We start from the raw sequence: 17,301 nt of genomic DNA on the forward strand, positions 1-17,301 counted from the left end.
GAAAGGTCAGTGTTACGCCAAGCTCAGTCAGTGAAGAGCCGTCAAACGAAGTGGAAACGTGAAAGCAAGTGCTGGTATGCCTCGTCGACGTCAAAGGGTGCAATATCAGCATGTGAGTGTGTTCGAACGGGGCAGAATGAGCGGTCTCCGGGAAGCGGGTTTGTCATACCGTGACATTTCGGCTAGTACAGGGCATGCTGCTACGACAGGGATGCGTGTGTGGAGCCAGTGGATAGAAGAGGGTCGTACACAGCGACGAGCAGGTACTGGACCACGCAATGTGACCACAGCACGGGATGACCGCCATCTTGTCCGCATGGCTGTAACGGACCGTACAGCTTCGTCCACAGTGTTGGCTCGACGCTGGAGCACTACAACGGTTGTGGACCTGTCTGCGTCGACGGTACGACGATGTCTGCTGCGGATTGGGCTGGTGACACGCATGCCATTGCGTCGGCTTCCATTGTCCAGAAACCACAAACGCCTCAGACTGCAATGGGCACGTGATTGCTGTCGCTGGCATGCTAAGTAGCAAAATGTAGTGTTTTTGGACGAGTCCCTCTTAAACTTGTCCTACAGTGAAGGCCGCATAGGTGTTAGACGCTACCGTGGTGAACGCAATCTGGCAACCTGCATTGTTGAGCGGCATAGCGGACAATCACCAAGTGTGATGGTTTGGGGCGCCATTGGACACAACATGCCATCTCTCCTCCTACGTATTGAAGGCAATCTGAACAGCAACCGCTACGTCAGGGAGGTTTTAGAGCCCGAGACACTGCCCCTCCTTCAGGCAACTCCACATGCCATATTTCAGCAGGTCAATGCCCGGCCATATGTGGCGAGGAATGTGCAAGCCGTCTTCGAAGAACGACAGTTACCACTGCTTCACTGGCCTGCACGTTCGCCTGACATGTCGCCCATCGAACATGTCCGGGATATGGTTGGTCGGAAACTTGTTCGTCATGGTCCTCCAGCAACCACTATTGATGCTTTGTGGACTCGCATACAAACCGCGTGGAGGGAGATTCCCCAGGAACATATCCAGGCCCTCCTTGATTCCATGCCACGACGTGTAGAGGCTCTGTTTGCAGCACATGGGGGCTTCACACCATACTGAATTCTCAAGGTCAGAGATCATATACAGGTCTGTAACCCTAATCATTTGTGTATTGGCATGTACCTAATCTGTGGTATAAAGTTCATTTCAATCATACGTTTCCTTCTTGGTGTTGCAATTTTCACAAACAGCAGTGTATATAGGGTGTCCCAAAAGGTACTTTACAATTTCAATGTCATATAACAAGACTTTTAATTCACTTAGAGAACAACGAAAGTTTTATGTGATGCACCAACTCAAGAAGTTTTGTTCTGTTAGTTCAATCAACTTCCACATGCACACCACTAGTGGCACGTACAGTATCTACATATACGTGCAAGAATGTCCCAAGCAAATTTTGCGCGTTTTGGCCTGCTATCTCGTTTGATCTGCTGTAACAATTTCAGTCGATATGGAAACATTTGTAGGCGCTTTCGGAGTACCAAGCCACACACTGCGCCTTTTCCTGTGCAGGCTCCATTTCTCAAATTATGTTGTTCCTGTCACCTGGAAAGTTTATTGAGTTTGAGTTTATTGAGCAATTTTCACACCGAAACGTACCCCTGAGGAGCATTGGTGCATGTACATTACAAAATACAACATGTTGACATCGCACATAATATATATCTATATACCAATTTGGCAGAATTTTTAAATAATAATATAACATAATATAATAGTAAAACATACAATGACAAATTATTTCTTGAAGTGAACTAGTGCTGTAAAAGTACAATATTATATAGTGTATACAATCTAAATTTATTTTATAAAATTATTTAATTCCTGAAATTCTTGAACTGAATATAATGTGTATTCCAATAACAATTTTTTCACTTTACTTTTAAAGATTGTGTTTCTTTCAAAATGTTTGTAACTTTCTGGTAACGTATTGTATAACTGAATGCACTTTGGGAATGTGGAAGTTATATTTTTGTCTGGTATTGTAATTGTTAGTGTCTATGTTCTTTGGATAGTTCGATTTTGTTTCGTGTATGAAAGTAAGTGTTTCAAGTATGTACAAACTTGGAAGTGTTAATATACGGATTTTTTTAAAAAGGATGTTAAGACAAGGAAGTTATTCATTACCTAACAGAACAAAACTTTTTGAGTTGGTGCATCACATAAAAATTACTTTGTTTCTCTAAGTGAATTACAAGTCTCGTTATATGACATTGAAATTGTAAAGTACCTTTTGTGACACCCTGTATATAGATACAAATGAATATGAAAACACATTTGCCGAACGCTTTGGCGTACTGGTTAGCTTACCACAACGCGCTACGGTGCCAGGGATCTGGAGTTCGAATCCCGTCTTGACCATGGGTGTTCTTTCATCATATCATCACTCATTCCGCGATTAGCCAAAAGTGGCTGAAATGCGAAGTAAAATCAATCAACGCGAATACATTTTTCTCCCAAGACATAAATAAACATTAGTGAACTTCCACATGATTGCTATTAGTGGCGATAAAGGATATCGAATCGGTATTCCATCAAGTACGCTGAAGTAATCCGTTGGAAATGGTTGCCAATGACGCCACGAATTCGGTTTAACCATCTACTTCGCTTTTCTGCCACTTGTGGCTAATCACGGATATGAGTGTGAGTGATGATTTGATGCAGGGACACTCATAATGAAGGCCCATGTCCAGCCCGCGAATTGAACCCGGGACCCCTGAACAATAAATGACTACACAGAAAAAGGTATAAAACAGTACATGATGAATGAGATAAGAAAGAAAATATCCAAATATTAATGCAGATAAAATATACTCATTGTATATGTATGCGTGGTGTGTAAGTAAAATTAGAGAATAATGAAATTTATAATTGTAATTTTGTTCAAGATTGTTGAAAGTAGTAACACGAATTTTCGTTTTTATTATTATTATTATTGTTCAGGAGAACATATTTCTTCAAAGGAACTTCGTCTACTAATTGATGCAGAATACAGTTATGTGAACCCAGGATGCAGTTTACTTACTCTTGGATTAATGGCATTGTGTAATCAAAGGAAACCAAAGATTTGCAACACGTATCAATGCTACATGCGGGTATGTATGTATGTGAAAACGGAAATGAAACAAATCTTATAAACAATGACAAATCGTATTATGCCATTCATGTTAAATGTCTTGACTTTCCTCTTAATTTAATTATTATATTTTGACCCCTAGGCAATCGTTTGTTTTGGTGTGTGTGTCGACATTATTATTATTAACAGTTTTGTTATCATGGTACTTCCAGTAATTGCAAGCTCTGTAATAATAACACTTGTAAACTTTAAAATATAGATATATTTGATTAAAAATTACACTGAGGAACAGTGAAATTGCGGCACAGTGTTTGAGAGCTAATTTAGGGCGATTTCATGCTGCTGAATAATGATATAATAATATATTTCCTGAATTGGCTCTAATATATGAAATAAATGCAACTAAACCAAAATGGCTGAAACATAAGACATACATATAAATGAACTTCCAACAACAATTTAATATTTCTTTTTGTGATTACAATCATTAACATGATTTTTTGGTTCACTCCATGTCATGGGCACTCCAAATTTGAGTCCCTTTCGTCCGCCTTGGCCCCAATAACGAAGTGATTCCAAACAAGTTTTGCAAACTATATGTTGTCCCAGATTTTTGGCAAAATAAGCCTGATACAAATCTCTCACTACATCCGTGATATTTCTTCTCTGTGATGGCAGACAATATATTCCACATATATAGCAAAAAACATTTGGGTTATTGAAACACTTACTATGTGAGGAACTCATATTTCCAATGTATTCACATTAAATGCATTTCGCTTAGTTATACTACAAAATTCAACATAAAAAAATATATATCCTAGCAATGCTTCATAAGTTGGCTAGCAACAATTTACAAATAAATAAATAAGTTTCTTAATGTGAATTTCAGCCCATTATCAAATTTTGTAATTACCGAGAAAAGCGTGGAGTAATTTTACCTCCTACATTTTCAATGGTGTGTTTATTTTTATAACTGGAGTCAATTCAACTGAACCAATCATACAATTGGCAATCACAGCTGTTTTGTGTGCTGAAACTGTTATTAAACTTTATGCCACAAAATAAAATATTTTTTTTGTTCCCCTGTGTTATTCATTAAACTTTGACAAGACAATATGTTTAGATTTATCAGGTGATAAACTCACCTAAAATTGTTTCTACACTTGCTGAAAATAGGGTTATGGTCTAAGAAGTTATATAAACTCCTTTCTTCTGCCTTCCTTCATGAAATAAGCAAGTAAGAGGACTTGATATGTTGTTTTCTTTTGCTATTATCATAATATTAAGGAATTTTAATAGTCGATGGCTTCTTCACCTCTGCTCCTTCAGCGTCTCATTTTTGTACACCCCTAGGCTAAGGTGCGTGTTGTAGGGTACTGATGCAAAAGCTAATAAAGTACCCTTATACACCAATTGAGTGTCTGTCTGCATGTTTGAGTTTTAAGTACACTTTATGCACAGATTGGCCAATCGGAACTGGACCTAGGATTGTCTGGTGATTAATAAGGAGGCATTAAGCAACACATTTCACTAGGTTTCAGCTTTTATATCTAAAATGTTGACCTCAAAGTCTGTTTTCCATGGACTAAATGCCGAAATATGAAATAGTTACCTATTCTTTAATAATTTTATTGTATTGCATTTACATGTTTCTCTTGTTCTTGTATTCTAGAAAGCATTGGAAAACTTGAGTAGTGAACTTGATATTTTGCAACAAGTAGGAGCATGTTTTGGAGCTAAATTAGTTCGAGGAGCGTACCTTGAAAGAGAGAGAACTGTGGCCCTTCAGGAAGGGATTGACTGTTGTACTTGGAACTCTCATGCAGAAACTGGCATCAACTACAACAGGTAAACAAAGCGTCCAAATTGTTAAATAGTATTAAGCTTAACGCCCACTGAAACGCTGAGAAACGCGACAACAGAACTTCTGTCGTCTGCTTCTATTGAAATCAAATGGTGTAACGCCCAATACAGCGAAACGCGCGGAATTTCCGTGCCAGAAGTCTGCAGGTTTCTACGTTGGAATATTTCCGTTGGACGTGTCTCCTCTCCACATGCCCTCTCGTGTAATTCCGCGTCTCTTCGTATAGCTCCGGCAAGCGTCACGCTCAGCCCCGCTGTACCCGAGCATGAAAAATGTTCCTCGCGGCGGTGTGTTGCGGTACATGGGCATACTACCCTCGGAAAGGCACATGGATGTTTCCACTTAGAGGTTCAGGGTGACACGTTTCCAGCGTCTCAGTGGGCGATGACCTTTTAAGGCAAATATTTTAAAAAACTTTCCAATGACTTGTATAAATGAGAAGTAGTAGAAAATGACCTGAAGATTTTATGAACAATAGCAAAACATTTTGTTAGCACAGGAACAATGATTCAATGATGTTAATTTCAATATTACAGTTCCTCGTCATCTGATTATAAGCGATTTTGAAATATAATCATAGCAGCTTACAAAAAATTATTACAGCGTAAGAACCAAACCATCTTCATGTTTTAGGCGAGATGTGTACATGCACTCTCAATTTATGATATTCAGCTAACAACTTACTCCACAATTCATTGCTCCATATTTCGGGCAAACAAATCAGATCTGCGTTGAAAACATGCCGGGTAAGTGTTGTCCGTATGGTCTTTGCCGAATTGATTCAAGGTACGTATGATTGTCGTGATCAAATGAGGAATGTACAGGTTTTACCTTTCCCAAAGCCATGCAGAAACCGTTAAAACTGTGTAAAGTGGTTAAATTCAATTTTTCTAGCTGGAAGAAGGCTTCTCATTCGATTTCCTGAACACACGCGAATCTGTTTGCCCGATTGTTTCTCAGAGTACACTGCGGTGTTGACGTCAAGTTGAATATCATCCATTATGTAGACTTCTAGAATTCATATTTATGATATGACTAACGTTAGACATATCATAATTTAGTCCACAATAATAAAATGGATTGTTAAAAGTTAGTATACAATCAAATCTAGGTAAGAGATGAAAGTATTTAAAAAATATCTTGAATCAATTTGTATTGAAAAATTAATATTTGGCCTTTCACTTACAGAGTTGTGGACCATGCTTTAGAATTTGTTTCCCAAGCTTCTAAACCAGCGTTTCTAATTATTGCTACACATAATGAAGGAGGTGTCAATCATGCAGTGAACAAAATAGATGAATTGAAATTGGACCCGCAAGCTGGAAATGTTATGTTTGCTCAAATATATGGAATGGCTGAACAAATTACAATGCCTTTAGGTATGTCTCGTACTTGAACATTCTAGTAGTGGATAATATCTAATGCATTCTTTTCATTAATATTTTAAAGGACACTTTTGGTTCATTAAACTTCATGTAAGCATTACACTATATTAATATTAATGGAAGTAAAACTAAAGTGCAAGAAAGCACCATAAGATAATGACACATTAATGTGAACATTATGATATACATGAGTTAGATGACTATATTTTCTTTTAAATTTAGCGTTCTGTTAGAGAATTTGAAACCAGCATTTACTATTTAGTAAGACATACAATAGTATTATTTGAGCTACATCACAATGCACAATAGGCCTACTTGTCCCAATGGTTTGATAATATATTTGATTTCTTTTGTATTAATATTATGTTCCACTATTGAATGTTTGAAAGTGTGGTAAGAACATTTTTTCAAAGGCATTTTATTATGGTACATTTTTATTAAAGTAATTACGCTCAGATCACATTAAATATCATACTATAATAGTTTATACCTTTCTTTTCCAGTACGGGCAGGCTATTTGGTGTACAAATCAGTTCCTGTGGGGAAGTTAGCTCAGGTGTTGCCATATCTAGCACGGCGTGCGGCAGAGAATAGATCTGTCCTTCAGGGGGCCAGGAAAGAGAGAGAATTGCTGCAACAGGAACTTCTATGGAGATTTCGGAGAAAACAATAAAAGAGATCCATCAATAATTCATCATATCCTTGAAAAGGTGCAAGGTACAGCTACAGCTACATTTACCAAAAAGTAGCTCGCTACGCTACTCATGTGTGCTACTTGCTACTTCGCTACGTTTGCGCTCCTTCTGCAAAAAAAACTTGAAACAACCACATGGATATTCCAAATAAGACCCTAGTATGAGAGTTGTACTACTGGAAAATAGATTGTTTTTATTATCCCGTAATTCGTTAATGTTTGCTTTAACATTGCGGCAGTGCCGGATCTACAAACCTTGAGCCCTCCCGCTAAATATTACCAAAGGTCCCCTATACCTACCTACCTTTACACACACACACAGGCTCTTTTCGAAAGGTACAAAGTACGGACTTGAAGTATGGTCTTAGCGGAAGTGACGTACAGTTCGAAAGCGCCAAGAACAGAAGTACGCAAGTGCACAGCTTGCAGTACAGACGGGAGCTGACTAGCTCACGTGATTTTCACACTCGTTGTTCATTTGTTGAAAATCACGGAGGTAGAAAGCAAGCAACACATGTTAAATATACGTTATGGGCCAGCAAGTTGTTGGTTAAAGTTCTTATAATGTGTAGAAATGTATGTGTACGAACATTTGAAAATGCTGTGATTTCTATGGTGAAAAACAAGTGTTTAAAACGCGAGGAAAACAACGAGTACTCAGTTTTATCTACTGATCGTATTTGGCGCTGCAGTCGAAGTGCAATTCGAAAGACTTCAAGACCGCATTCCATGACCATACTCGGAGGATGCTCGTTTCAGGCACGGTCTTGCACCTTTCAGACACGGCCACACACACACATACACACACACACATATAGAATTTGTGTGTGTGTAATTCTTCATCTCATGTTCACAAAGTCAATTATAAGAGCCTGGTAATTCAAAAGTCCTTTAACATCCCCTATAAACAGTAAAGGAGTTAGGCTGGGTACAATTGGTCATGATAGAAACAGATTAGGCTTTGGGGGAACCACATTGGTGTGTTCCAAGCGGACGTGCGCCATATTGATGGCCGCCATATTAAATTCAACTCAAGATTTTTAAATGGGAATGGCGGTGATGTGATATATATTTGACTGTTTTCTCACACCTGGAAAATGATACATTTGTTACAACCATGCAGTCGTAACCTTTTCCTGATTAAAGATAGGTTGAAGAAACCTTCACCACTTCATTTCTCATGAAATTCTAGCCTGATTTGATTCTAGTCTGGCTGCCACGCGGGAAACCCGGGGTGGGTGATGTAAGGTCTGAATTTTTCCAGCTTTGTCCCCGCATAAAGCGGGGCCCACCCAGCTTCAAATCAGATTGTTTTTTTGGGGGGGGGGTAAAAGTGGCCGCAGCGTGGTGCTGATCAGATCACCTTCAAGATGGCCGACATGGAAAATATGTGGGGCCCACATACCCTAAATGTGCCTACATGGCACGGTGTTTGATATCACAAGGAACTTTACCTTTACCGGTATATTTTGTATTCGTTTCTATACCCGTGAGTTACCTTCGTTTATTTTTTACATACGCATATACGAACCCAATGGCTCAGGCCCCCCCCCCTAAAGGCTTACTTGTCTCTGCCCCCCCTCCCCCGCACTGCGCGGTTTTCCGGCTTGTAGATCCGGCACTGCATTGCGGATAGCTGGATGATGCTTCTTTGGCATAGCTAAATGAGCAACAGGTGGAGCAACGCTTTACAGTTTCCTGTTGGGAATGCTTCCCTGAAGACACAGTGGGAATTGTGTCACCTTGTAATCAAAGGGCCCCAGGTCCGACAGCTGGCAGAGCCGCTAATGATTGGGATCCAGTCTCGATTAGCTTATGTGTGTATAAAGTGGACTCAAAACAAAAACTTAGGAAAGACGTCTAGTTGGGAGGATGGATCCTCCTGCGCCTCCATTCCCCACACTGCTCATCATCATCATTCATCATTCTTCCTCATTCTCACAATTAGCCAAAAGTGGCAGAAAAAGACTCTAGATAACAGAATAACAAAATAAACCGTTCATCCTCATTGTCATGGTTAGCAAAAGTTACAAAAAGGCGACGTAAAAGTAGAAGAAATTCATACATTTGGAAACTATATATTAACTAAAGAAAATTACCGTTTCTGCAGAAAAGTCAATAACTCGTACATACTCTTTACAATATCATAAAATATATTGAGGAAACTGATATGTAACCCCGAGTGTTCTAAACGTATTGTAATTTTAAAATTTGTGAACAAATATTATGAAGAAAATAATTGTAATTCCAGAATGTGTATGTCTATCATTCTTGTAACAATAAATTCTTGCTGGTGAGATCCTATGTACTAACAATGATCAATGTTGTTTACGCACTGAGCAATTGATTGATGGCACTATTGCTTTGTCATTGTCCATCCATTGACGTTTTTGCACTTCAAGATGTGTTTTACACAGTAATTAACGACATTTACCTGTCTCTTACACCACAGGATTTGTTCCTGGGCTGCCGCAAACGAGGCATTTTCCCCCAGGGGCATGGGCGTCCGGAAGGGGGGGGGGCGTGGCCCCTCCCTGGAAAACGAAAGTCAACCAAAAATTACATATTTCATTTAATTTCAGCCACAATAATGTGTGTTAATTATTGCACGAACATGATAAATTCAAATTTAAGCAATGTTTTTTGAGAGATGAACACTATTATTGGGGAAAATATGCCATGTTAGCCCCTCCCTGGAAAAAATACCTTCCTTGAACCTCCCTGGAAATAATCCTGCGGACGTCCATGTCCAAGGGTGCAGCAAACGAGGCAAGTTTCTCCCCAAAATAGCGATGCAGCTCAAAAAACGTAGCTGCTAGCCAGAATATGTTCATAGATACCAGTTCATTTTAGTTATCAGGATATTAGATTTATTCTATATTAATGAAATAAATTACGCAGATATCAAGATATTTATAATCTAGATTATTCGTATTTCCATCTAATAGACTTTGTCTTTATGAACCTCCTGCAAAAGTAAGTGTTATTGTAGAATTTTTTTTTCATGGTGTGGTCACATTCAAAATTTTCATCAAAATGCAGAGAGGAAATGTAGCTGTAGCGAAATTTTCGCTACAACTACTGGAATTTTGTAGCTTCGCTAAAGCTATAGCTAGAATTTTCAAAATGTAGCGCCGCTACAAATTTTGTAGCTAGCTACAGTAGCGAAGCTACAAGTAGTGCGCTACTTCCGATCACTGACATACATATACATATAAACGTGTGTCAGGCCCGTACCCAGGGGAGGGCCATGCCCGCCCCCCTCGAACCATGAAATATTTAAATGTGAACCTATAAAAAGTTACGAAAATAACAATTCACTATTTTTCAAATTTGTAAAAATTTAAATTTTGTTCTTGCATAAATGAATGCGTTTGTTGTGTAGAGAGGAAGGCCATAGCCGTGCGCAGACCCTCTGATTAGGGGGGGGGGCAAAAGCCTTTAATGCAAGTTCAGTCGGGAAAGATAAACCTCATTTTATCTCACTGTTTTAGTTTCATTGTTGTGTGTGTGTGTGTATATATATATATATATATATATATATATATATATATAATGCAGAAACATAGAAGCACCATAACGAATAAATAAATTGTCTCTGCCGCGTTCAATTTCCTCCAAACAATTGTGTTCATGCATTTAAGACAAAACTGTTTAGCAGCAAGAGTCTGAAGTACTTAGTAGTTATAACTTCTCTATCTGGTAATTTACAATGCATTACAGAAAGCAAGAAAATTGTGAGCGAAGCGAGCAGGAAAATTTTCAAGTCCAAAATTTTGCAAACTTAAAACAATATTGATTTAATATGGCCCAAAAAAATTTACGGAGGTATCATGGCATTCTCTTTTACATTTTTTTTCATTTCGATCGTTCGGCGCCAATGGACAACTACTCCCAACGCCCCCTAACTACGGCTCGGAACTTGAAAAGACTGTAAGTAAAGGAGATATTGCAAGCGAAGCGAGCAAGAAAATTTTACGAAATGTATTTTAATTTGTATAAAATTTGATATCGATGGGGGCAATTGCCCCTCTGTGTCGGCCTGCAGGTATTCTTGGTCGTCTGGAAAAAATAATGCAAGAAAGACGCAAAAACTAATTCCTTTTGTCCTGCTACTAGTCTTGTTTTCTTTTACCTCAATGTTTGCCCCCAGAAATTGATATCCGTTCAAGATTGGGGAGAGGCAATGCCCATTGCCCCTCTGCGGTTTCGCCACTGCACCCCCTAGCCCCGTAGTTGCTTTGAACTTTAATCGGCTTGAAAATACTTAATTTTCTTTAATAGCATAATATCGTTCAATAACTGCGATACGATTCCTCTCCACTAAATTTCTAGGTGAAGGTACAATAATATAGGAGGGTCAAGCACGTCTGGAATGACGGGCAAGGATGGCCACACCTCCCCCTTAGAAATTGAATGTAAACCTAAAAGTATATATTTCACACGTATAATTTGATTTCAGTCATAGTAATATACATTAATGCGATAATTTCAAATTCAAGTGGTGTTTTTGAGGAAGGGCAACACTATTATGGGGGTAACATGCTCCATGGAAAAATACCTTGCTTGTCTCTCCGTGGAAAAATCTTGCGGACGCCCATGATTAGGGAGTCAATTGCGCCCCCCCCCTCATTCGCACGCCTATGAGGAGCGTGGATTGGTCAAATAGTCTACGAGTTATAACATTTTTTGTCAAATAAGTGTACGAATTTAATATTCGCGCCAAAAGGCCTCTGTGAAATAGAAAAAAAATGTTATAACTGGTAGACTATTGACCAATCTACTTCGGGTAACTCTTGTTTTGCAGCTAAAACATCAGGGCATGCAACCGTGCTGGAATCAAAACGCCAAAGCCAATAAGAGGGGTTGGGTGGGCCGCGGCCCCCAACTTTCAATTAAATGTCTGCTATTGCAATATTGAGTAGTTTTAGTTCTATAACCATTGATGCAAGGCTGCCAGACGTCCGATTCACCGAATAGTCAAAATAATCCATTACTTTTAATTATTGTCCCGACTTTCTTCGAACTGCAATCGTGATGCGAAAATGTCTCTTTACTATTTTTTTTAAATTAACTCACATTTAGACATGTTCTGTATTGTAATAATAATTGCGGATACGTATGATTTAATTTATAAATATATTATTTTCTAAACGTAGAATTAATTATCATGACTTTTCAATGGCGCTGGTGTAAGAAAATTAAAGGAAATTTGAAAAAATTGTTAATTTGCGGAACGCTGAACTATTTGAACTATGTTGTAATCTCCTCTCTCTCTTTATCTCCATAGCTATATAATATATATATATATATATATATATATATACACACACGCACACACACACACACATATTTTCGTATCTGGCCATTCCCTGAAAAAAAAACCTGGGTAGGGCCTGACATGTGTGTATAAATTATAGAATGTATAGGACTGAGTCGATACTCATATCGATACCGGTATCTTACCGTTTCCCACCGACCGATACTGTGACAAAAGTTGTATGTATATTATGTAATATCCAGTTGAATTTCGGTATCAAATATACAATAATACTCTAGCAAGAAATTTTATAGTCCAGGATTTAGGAGTTACTTTTGATTCAAACCTTGCTTTTAATAAACACGTAGAACAAATAATTAGTGAAGCGTTCAAGAACCTTGGGTTTATTCTTAGAATGGGGATGGATTTCAAGAGTATAGAGACACTAAAACTTTTGCATTATTCATATGTAAGACCAAAACTCGAATATGCATCTGTTATATGGAATACAGACACAGCAAAGTACAGTGAAGCAATTGAAAGAGTCCAATCAAAATTTCTTAGATTTTTAAAATTCAAATTTTAGAAAGTTTACCTCACATTTGAACACTAGGACAACCTAATATATGAATGTCGGTTTACAAAGCTGTGTCATAGAAGAACGTTACAGGAAATAGTATTCTTGTGGAAGTTGTTCAATAACGAAGTAGATGCTGAACATCTACTCTACCAGATAAATTTTCGAATCCCGTCGTCGAAAACGACTCAAGAATGAAGCTTTTCTTATAAAGAAGGCTAGATCAGAAATTAAAAAGAAATCTAAATTGTGGAGAATGTGCACCAGTTACAATAAATTGCTAATCAACAATAAGACCATTGGTATCTTTTCTATGAACCTAAGGGACCTCAGTAAAGCCACTATTAAGACGGTAACATACGCTTAAACACATAAGTTCCTATGAAATGGTGTGATAAAGTGTATACATGGACGTATATATAGCTCACGTAAGGGGGGAGTCAACTTTTGGTTCTTAGGGTTCCTATATTTTATATGTGAAAATTCAGGACACTACTGACAGGTAGCTTGTTAGGGGGAGCGGGAGGAGGAAGGGCTGGGCCCGATAAAGTTGTATGTATGTACAGTCACGGACACTTCTGAATTGTAACACTCCCATTGACTTTCAATGGTATCGTTACAACCCAGAAGTGTCAGTGACTGTACAACATAATTGTCATTTACATTCCACATTGTGTGGGAACTTCATTTGAAAACTGCGGACTAAACAGTTAGGCACCCCAAGCACTGACTCTTTGTAGTAAGCAGGTTACTATACAATGGAAGAGAATCGTAACGAAAATTCAGCACTGCTAGCAGAGGTGGCGCCATCGTGAAGTCAAAGATGTTTGCAGTACCGTCTGTATCTCGTTAACTCTTGTATTATGGAGAGGGAGTGGTTCAATGTAGAGTTAGATTGTTTTGTAAAATGAGCATTTTAAAATTACGTCCACGCATTTAAATATAAAAAACGTTCAGGAAAGTACAGTCTTAATCATTTATTCTTTCCCACCGGATTCCAGGACATTTGTGCATCCCCAAGAAACTATTCGAAACACCGGGACAAATGATACCATTTCGGGATTGTCGCTGAAAATCCGGGACGTATATCGTCACTAGGTATGACCTGGGTATCAAAATCCACTCTGCCACCACATGAAAGGTCAAACATTTATTAAATTAAGTCCATCTACGAAATTCTAACTTTTCTACATAAAATGAGCAGAAAATGCTTTTGAAAAAGTGAATCCCAGCTTCTCTTTAAAGAAGAATTGCAATGTTACAATTAGTCTTTTCCTCCTTGCTATAAAATTGAAAGTAACATCATTGGTGTTATTTTAATATTCGTATGTATGTACACTTAACAGTGCAGGGTCCATTAGTCGAGGATCTCCCGTTGAATTGCGAGGACATTATTTCAACCTCCTTAATGCCAAACACATCCTCTCGGGTGTTGAAGATGAAACTGGCAGTGTAGCCAAGATCACCTACAATTTGTGCATTACAAGAACTTGTTATAATTTTCTACTGCCTACACTGCAGACCCTGGACATGTCTTTTCAATTACTGTTTGCCACATTTTTTCATTCAGATTTGAAAATGTAAAAAATATCAACCAAGCCATCCAACATTTTTACACACTGTTCCAATGAATGAGGAATAGGCATTTCATATTGGAATAAGTTTCAATGTGTTGACTGTGTTCAGAGAAACTTGGGTTCATTTCTACTACAAAATGGTCCAAAAACAGTAAAGTTTCTACTATTAGTGAGCACAAAACTACTGAGTATTGATAGTTTTCTGTCCATCTTGTGTCAAACAACTTGAGAACGTTACAGAACTTCCCTAGCTATCTTGCACTGCATTATTTACAACCAAATTACGTTGAGAAGATTGATTGACTTATTTGCATTATTTTACTTCGCTTTTCGTGCCAGTTTTGGGCTAATTTCCGAAGATCGGGATGAGTGATGACATGCTGAAATTGATGAATGGACACCCACAAACGCCCATGTCCAATCCGGGTTTCGAACCCGGGACCAATGATGTGCTAACCAGGGGGTGCTGCTCCTTTGAGAAAACTCGAGGGGAAAAATTGTAACTGATTTGACAGTCTCAATATCGCAGAAATTCCACAGAAATGGACAATATCCAAGGTTTTGAACAATGTACAAAAAATTCTATCGGACACTTCTCTGAAATTATCTATCTATTTCACCCCCTTAATTCTACCACCCATTACATCAGCACCATCATATTTTTCACAAACTATTTTTTTTTCTAATTCCACACCCACTCAACCCAGAGAGAGTAGATGTAGTACTGAGGAAAACTTAAATCTTGAATGGTAACAAACCATATCGGTAACTTCTAAAGAAATTATAATAGTCGTGCTAGAAGTTCACAAGCAGCTGTTTCGGGCAGAAATTGAATGTGGCATTATAGAATTTGTGAAATGTCAGGAGTTTTCTGAGTATTTTCCAGAGAAATTCCAAAACTATCAGGAAATTGCAGACATTTACTTTGCAGTCCCATCTGGTGTGTGGAATTATTTTTTCCCATCTGTATCCCATTCTATACCCTTGTAATTTATGAGAACAAAATAAGTCTGAAGAAATTTTTACGAACATAGCGGATAGAACAGGTAATCTGGTAAATTTACTGAACCAAAGGGGTGTGTTTGGACCCGTTGAACCCCCCTTAAATACGCTCATGAGTGTGTGTCTATATATATATATATATATATATATATATATATATATATATATATATATATATATATATATATATATATATATATATTCATTCATTCATTCATTGTTTTCTGCCTAATTGGCAGGTTTTTCACTGCAATCTCCAGCTTTCCCTGTTCTCTGCCTTACGCTTCGTAATAGCATACGACCCAGTTAATTTAATATCATCCATAAGCTGATATCTCTTTCTTCCACGGACTTTTCCTCCTTCAACCATTCCCTCCAAGGCATCCCTTAGCAGGCAGTTCCTTCTTAGACAGTGTCCTAACCAGTTTCTTTTCCTCTTCTTGATGGTCTCCAGTATAGATCTTTTTTCACCAACTCTTTTCAGTACGGCTTCGTTTCTTACCTTGTCTGTCCATTTTACACGCTCCAGCTCCATTTTTCGCCATGTCCACATTTCAAAAGCTTCGAGTCGTTTCTCTTCATTTCTTCTCAACGTCCAGGTTTCTGCACCATATAGTGCTACACTCCACACAAAAAAAAAAAAAATATATATATATATATATATATATATATATATAAAATAAATAATTTTAAATATATTGATTGATTGATTGAATTGGTGTTTTAAGTCCACTTTATGCACAGTAAGGCAGTAAGGCTAATCGGGACTGGACCTACAATTTAAAGTGGGATCCGAACCACTATGTGCCTCCTCCGGGTATCGAACCCGGGACCCCTTGATAACAAGGCAATGACGCTACCACTGCGCCATCGGGAGGCCCAATTTTAAATATATTTACATATATATATGTCTATATATTTATGTATATATATATATATATATATATATATATATATATATATATATATATATATATATATATATATATATATAGAGTGTTGTCCACGGGACGAGACGGGACAGGCTTTTAAAAATTCGAGACGAGACGAGATTGACCATGTTGTCATGAGACAAACGAATATTTTCGAGACGAGACAGCATTTCCACGAGACTTCCAGGAGACGAGACAGGCCAAAGTCTCGTCTCGTATGCAACACTAATATATATATATATATATATATATATATATATATAATTTCTATCTTTATATTACAGAAATATATGTAATTGTATTCACTATATATCCTTCATATGGGCTCTGTAATTAGGTATGTAACTGTTGAGTACAATAAATAAATAAATATTGATTAAAGTCAGTTAGTGTATATTTCACTTCAATTATAAGCATCAATTTACCAGAGTTTTGTTTTAAAATATTCAAAAATTTCATCAGAATTTTAAAATACCTGTTATACAATCACAAAATACAGTTTTTTTCGTATAATGTTGGTTCAAAATCAAAGGAAATTTCGAAATTTACATAACTTCTAGCACAATTACACTGCAAAAGTGTCGCGCGGCAATTTAACGACTGGAAAAGTATTGATAGGAATTGGTAAATAACATCCGATCAATACTTTCCGATACTGATACTCAGTGGTGGAGATTAGGGGGCGTGGGGGGCAGTTGACCCCCACTTTTCGCCACTTTTGTCTCTGCAATATACTAAATCTTATCTACCAAGGGAAAATATTGTGTCCTTGCCCCCCCGCCCCCTCCAGTTTGGAAACTCAATCGCAGCCAATAGATCAGCATCGAATCAGCCCTAACACCCCTCCCACACACACACACACAAGAAAGCAAG

General features: G+C 37.9%; 1 protein-coding gene across 1 annotated transcript in view; it reads left to right on the forward strand.

Annotated features, from left to right (window-relative positions):
- LOC146002711 (hydroxyproline dehydrogenase-like) overlaps positions 1–8,618 on the forward strand; it is a 35,160-nt gene extending 26,542 nt beyond the window's left edge. Inside the window, exons 5-8 of the mRNA XM_083140674.1 lie at positions 3,002–3,153; positions 4,810–4,985; positions 6,190–6,380; positions 6,890–8,618. Coding sequence (XP_082996800.1) covers positions 3,002–3,153; positions 4,810–4,985; positions 6,190–6,380; positions 6,890–7,059 — 689 coding nt within the window. The 3' untranslated portion in view covers positions 7,060–8,618. The remainder of the gene's footprint in view (positions 1–3,001; positions 3,154–4,809; positions 4,986–6,189; positions 6,381–6,889) is intronic.
- Positions 8,619–17,301: the final 8,683 nt, after the last annotated feature.

This window comes from Lepisma saccharinum, chromosome 18, assembly GCF_977018435.1.
Source record: "Lepisma saccharinum chromosome 18, izLepSacc3.1, whole genome shotgun sequence".
Lineage (NCBI taxonomy): Eukaryota > Metazoa > Arthropoda > Insecta > Zygentoma > Lepismatidae > Lepisma > Lepisma saccharinum.